Raw genomic sequence first — 6,361 nt, forward strand, 5'->3', positions numbered from 1 at the left:
GAAATGGACTGACCCGGAATGAAGGTACTTTCCAAGGTGATGATGGTGTTCTGAATCTTGTTAAGGATTAGTCAAGTAGATGTATTTGTCAGAACCCACTGAATGGTACACAGAATTTGTGCATGTCGTCTTACAAGTAAATCTTACCTTATAAGGAAAAAAAAGGTACACGACAAATACTGAATTTTAACAGTAATGCATAATGAAAAATTTGGGTACAGGTATACTGAGGCCAACAACTTATTTTGAAATGCATCAAAAAATAAAATGGATAAGGAAGGAAATGGGTGGATAAGTGATGGATTAATTATTAATTAATGTGATTGTAATGTAATTGATTGATTATTAATGTAATTATTAATGTAATTATTAATTAATTAAGTGATGGATTAATTTTATCAATTAACATTAATAAAATGTTAATTGTAGACTCTAGGTGGCGGATATAAGCGTATTCACTAAAAAATTCTTTCCTGTTTTCTGTATGTTTGAGAATAAAATGTTGGGGGAAGGGAAAAAAAGGAAAAGGAAAAAAAGGAGGAAGTATGGGAAACTCAAAAAGTTCAGAGAAAACAAGACTCTCCCAAAACACTGATACCAAACAACAATATTGAAAACAACAGTGAATTACTCTCCATCCTTTTCTCAATATTTAGGGATGTGGGTGGGTGTTTTACAAAATTAGTACCAAACAGATATAAATCTTCATATTTGAAGTAGCATTTTATGAACAGTACTTTCCCAGGCAATTAAATATTCTTCAAAAATACTGTATTATAATTTATTTCAGTTTATTTTGAATATTTTAGGTTATTTTTCACTGCTGTAAGTAAATCACAGCTTGACAAACATTCATGAGTAAATAGGCATTTTGTCTAAGGCCTTACAGCCACCTAATGCTGTTCGCAAAAGGAAATACTTTCCAAAGCAATACAGCACTGGGGTTTAAAGGGTGGAAATACATCCACCTCTACCACCTACTGTCTTTCCTTAGGAAATGTACTGAGTCTCCCTAGATCTATTTCTTCTTCTGTGCTCCAAGGTAGTATTCTGGAAGTGCCTAGCACTGTGCCTGGTACATGATTAACTCCCAGTAAATGGCAGCTGTTATTATTTCATGTTATTTGTGCACAGCGACAGCTAATTGAGAATATTTCTGACAAAAGAAATATTCAGGGAGACACAGCAAGAAACATAGATTATAACAAAAACCTGTCTAGCTTGACTTAGTATCCCCATCTTGCAATTTCAATCCTGTAAGAGGTACTCAATAAATATAAGCCAAATAAATTGGTAATGAATGAATGTATAAATAAGAGGGTAGGTACCTGACTTTAATTTACCTAGCCACGAGGGCAGCCTCAACTTCCCTTGTAAGCTTTTCCTGCCCCTATCCCTCTGGAAGCCCCTGAACACAACTCCTTTGTTAGCTGGAATTGCACGGGATGAGTTAACTTGGAGACCAGAGTTCAAAGTCTGGCTTCTATCTCTAACTAGCCATGTGTCTTTGGACTAAGATACTGCTAGAAAGAAAGAAAGAAAGAAAGAAAGAAAGAAAGAAAGAAAAATGAAAAGAAAAGAAAGAAAAAGAAACCATTATTCTATGAGTATTACAATAGTCTCTAATGAAGGAAGGGTACAGAACATATCAACCCCCCCTTCTTCAGATGTGAAAACTGAGGCCCAGTGAAATTATTTATCCAAATTTCCTCCTCCAGACCAAGAGGCAATCAAGTAAACAACCTCCACAGGCCCTTCTGGCTCTAAGGGGCGTAGGCTGCAAAGAGTTTCCCCCATAGATTACCCTTCCGGCTACATCTTTCTGAGTGCCCTCCCACTCTCTTCTGCTTCCCCAAAGCCAGCTACGCCAAGCTATGCTAGGGATTTTTGACAACAGAGGGGGCTGCCGAGACAAACCAGGCTTTCGCCAAATAAGGAAGAGAAGTGTGCCAGCCTACTGAGATGCAGCCCAAGTTCCTCATTCCACCCTGAATTCTGTGAAGCCCCTTGAGGCACAGTAGTACAAAATACTCTTGAAATCAGTGGTACGAAATATAATCCACGATGAATATGTGCTCTGGTCCTCACTCTGCCAGTAATGACCTGTCATCCCAGGAAAGTCCCTTCACAGAAATGTAAAAAAGTCCTTGCTCGGGGGTTCTCAAACTTGGCTGTGCATCAGAATCTCCCAGATTTTACTGAACACACACAATCCAGGCAGATAAATTGTCATCCCCAGTATGTTCTTAGACATGGACATGTAAGGCAAGCCTTTGTCTGCATCTCCTTCCTGCTATTTGCAAACAAAGTTCAAAACTTTCATGCTCTGAGCAGTGGGGAGAAAGGATTTGGTTCTAAAGGTTCCTGCTTTCACAGGATTATTCTGGGATTTCTGTGCCAGGATGGTGACTTCACACGCCATACTGGCACTGGTAGCAAGTCCATCTATGGGGGGAAATTTAATGCTGAGAATTTCATCCTGAAGCATATGGGTCCTTCCATCTTGTCCATGGCAAATGCTGGACCCAACACCAATGGTTGCCAGTTTTTCATCTGCACTGCCAAGACTGAGTGCTTGGATGGCAAGCCTGGGCTTTGTCATGATTTAAAAAAAAAAAAAAAAGGCATGAATATTGTGGAAGCCCCGGAGCACTTTGGATTAAGGAACATCAAGACCAGCAAGATGGTCACCATTGCTGACCATGAACAATCTAATAAATCTGATTTGTGTTTTAACCATCAGACCATTCCTCCTGTAGCTTAGATGAGCCCCCCCTTCATCCTTATCTGCTCAAAATATCCCAAAATCTTTGTGTTCTCATTGCAGTTCTATGAGTTTCATATTTGTCTTACCCCCTCCAACTCTAGCTGGATTGCAGAGTTAAGTTGATCATATAAAATAAGAACTAAACAGAAGAAAAAGAAGAATGAGAAGTAGGCGAAAACGCACAATCCAGGCCCCATCTCAGACCTATTACTCTCCCAGAATCTTCAGGGGTGGAACCTGGAAATCTATAAGATCCTAGGCCTTTCTAATACAAAGACATTTTTGGAAGCCACTAAATTAGATAAATTCAAGGTTCTCTTTTTCATTCTGAGATGTAAACTTGAAATGCATCAACCTCTCTCCTGCTCCATAAAATACAATGCCTTATATTTCTGGTTTACAGATGCCTAGAGAACTGCCTTGAGAATGATTTGAAGGCAGAACTGTACAGCAGGAACAGAACATGAGCCACAAATGTGAGCCACATTTACAATTTTACATTTTCTAGTAGCCCTTTAAAAAAAAAAAAGTTAAGGGGCGCCTGGGTGGCTCAGTGGGTTAAGCCTCTGCCTTCAGCTCAGGTCATGATCTCGGGATCCTGGGATCGAGCCCTACATCGGGCTCTCTGCTCAGCGGGGAGCCTGCTTCCTCCTCTCTCTCTCTGCCTGCCTCTCTGCCTACTTGTGATCTCTCTCTGTCAAATAAATAAATAAAATCTTTGAAAGAAAAAAAAAAAAGTTAAAAGAGAGGTGCCTGGCTCAGTCAGTTAAGTGTTTGCCTTCGGCTCAGGTCATGTTCCCAGGACCCTGAGACTGACCCCATATCAGGCTCCCTACTCAGGAAGCCTGCTTCTCCTTCTGACACTCCCCACTCTGGTGCTCTCTCTCTCTCACTCTCTCTAAAATAAATAAATAAATATATATATATATTTTTAAATTAAAATAAGGGGCGCCTAGGTGGCTTAATGCGTTAAGCCTCTGCCTTCCGCTCAGGACATGATCTCGGGGTCCTGGGATCCAGCCTTGCATCAGGCTCTCTGATCGGCAGGGAGCCTACTTCCCCCTCTCTCTCTCTGCCTGCCTCTCTGCCTACTTGTGGTCTCTCTCTCTGTCAAATAAATAAATAAAATCTTAAAAAAAATAAAAATAAAAATAAATTAAAAAAAATAAAAAGTTAAATAAACAGGTAAAATTAAGCTTAATACATATTTTATTGAACCCAATCTATCATTTCAACTTGCAATAGATGTGAAATTAATTGAGATATTTTACATTTTTTTCTTTTGTGAGGTCTTCATGATCTTGTTTGTATTTTACAACATTCATCAATTTGGACCAGCCACATTTTAAATGCTTTGTAGCCACATGTAACCAAAACATTAACCCACATTAGTCAGAGCTATTAAACCACATCAATAGGAGGTGGTGCGATAATCCATTAGTAGTGTCCGTGATGAGCAGGGGTTTGGTGGGGGGGAGGCACGTGTGCCCTACAGTAGTCATCACTGGGTAGTGAACACCAAATGACCTAATTTCTAGTTCTCCAGAGATCAGGCAAAAGGACAAAGGTCAGAGGGGACTCAGCCTAGGACTCACTCATAGGAGGGGACAGAAATCCACACTAGTGTTTAGTAGTTAGAAGCACTGCAATCGACTGTAACAAACATTAAAATAAGTAAGACAACGATTAAGCCAGGAGGGAATTGAAAAAACCCAAGCACCAGCACTTGAGAATATATGTTGTTTCTTTCTATGAAAATAACCTTCCTAACTCAGGGGCAATGCAATGAGCCTACTGAAGGGCTCCCGCTTGATTTATAAGGAACATTCACAGCGTGGTCGAATATCCAGTAGGAGAGATAGTCAGTTGATACACAGCGCAGAACAAGTAGGGAAGGAAGGTGCCTAGACCATGAAAATCATAATGTAATCAGAAATAATGAAAGATCATATTTAGAAGTTATCATTTTAAAAAAAGCACTCTAGGGATGCCTGGGTGGCTCAGTGGGTTAAGCGGCTGCCTTCGGCTCAGGTCACTATCCCAGTGTCCTGGGATCGAGTCCCACATGGGGCTCCTTGCTCGGCAGGGAGCCTGCTTCTCCCTCTGCCTCTGCCTGCCTCTCTGCCTGCCTGTACTCGCTCGTGCTCTCTCTCTCTGACAAATAAAATAAATAAAATCTTAAAAAAATAATAAATAAAAATAAAAAAATTTAAAAAGCACTTTACTATCCATTTTCATTTGTTCCTTATGACATGGCGCAAGCAGGTGGGGTGCACATCCCCATTTCAGAGGGGAACCGAGGTTCAGAGAGCTATGTGTTTGCCTAAGTCTCATAGTCAGGAAGTAAACAGCGTAGTTTCTCCACACGAAGCTCTCTGGTCCATATGGGAATTCAACCCTAGCCTCATTATCCGTGAACTCTGGCCACCTACTCACCTGATACAGCTATTAATACCATTAATCCACTTTTCAAAGGCCTTTCCTCTTCTAATAGATTAAGACCCAGTTAGCTTTCTATCCACCCCCTCCCCTGTGTCTGCATCTGCGCCTCTGCTCTCTCTAATCATGTGTCTCCCTGGAAGGTGTAAATGCCTTTGCCTGGGGCAAGGATGCCTTTTCTACAGCACCACGTGGAGCTGACAGCCAGCTGGTAACAGGAGAGCAGCACTTTCCTCTGCCGGCTGAGTCCATGTAACAACTTGCAAAGTCACTCAGGGAGGCGTGGAAGGGTTTTGAACAGAAAAGTCATGTGATGAAATGAGCCGGACAGCTGAAGAGGAAAGAAGAAGAACAATAAATAAAAAGAGGAAGAAGGGAAGAACAGTTAATAGTCCATATTGGCTCTTTTCTCATTCAGCTCTTAGCTTCTGTGACTTCCTCAGAGAGGCCTTACCTGTCCAATCTTCCTAACGTAGCCTTCCCAGCATCCTATCAGACGATCGTTCTTTGATTTGTGCACACCATCTGTCACGCTAGGATGTCTTTGTTATTACCTGTCACTACCCCAGGTTGACTGTAAAGTCCATGAATGGACAAACCTTACCTGTTTTATTCACTGCTCAATCTGCAGATATTGTAGCCACCCCTGGCCCATAGTAAACACTCATTAACTATCATTTTAGTAAACGAATGAGAGGCAGAACTAAGTACTTAACATCACTTACTAGTTATATCACTGAATCATCACATTAATCCAAGGAATCAAGTCTTACATCTGCATTTTACATGCTTTAATAATCTAAGCATGAGGTGATTAAGTGTTTATAATCTGCATACTGTAAATTCACTAGTGAAGTCCTAATCCTCCAAATCCAAAACCCTCTTAAAGAAACCTTCCCTCATTCATTCTAATCTTGTTTCAACACTGGGGACTGTTGACCCTGGGTTCCCCCTAGAAAATCTCTTTAGGAGTCCATTCAGTCAGTCATTTAACAGAAGTTTGTTAAGCACTGACTATATGCCAATCAATTAATTTTAAGAGCGGAGGGGGAAAAGTTTTGGCCAAGCAGAAATTGGAAAGGGGCCTAATACAACAATGTTTTTCTCCCCATCATTTCTTTTCAACTTTCTCCACTCACTGGTCCCCATTTTTCC

The 6,361-nt window shown here is 40.7% G+C and overlaps 1 protein-coding gene across 1 annotated transcript; it reads left to right on the plus strand.

The window, feature by feature from the left end:
• Positions 1–1,079: 1,079 nt before the first annotated feature.
• Positions 1,080–2,764, plus strand: LOC122892616 (peptidyl-prolyl cis-trans isomerase A-like). Its single transcript, XM_044229372.1, is given in 3 exon segments — positions 1,080–1,093; positions 2,240–2,277; positions 2,280–2,764. Coding segments are annotated over 3 exon segments (537 nt in total).
• The last annotated feature ends 3,597 nt before the right edge of the window (positions 2,765–6,361 follow it).

The sequence above is a fragment of the Neovison vison genome, chromosome 1, assembly GCF_020171115.1.
Source record: "Neovison vison isolate M4711 chromosome 1, ASM_NN_V1, whole genome shotgun sequence".
Lineage (NCBI taxonomy): Eukaryota > Metazoa > Chordata > Mammalia > Carnivora > Mustelidae > Neogale > Neogale vison.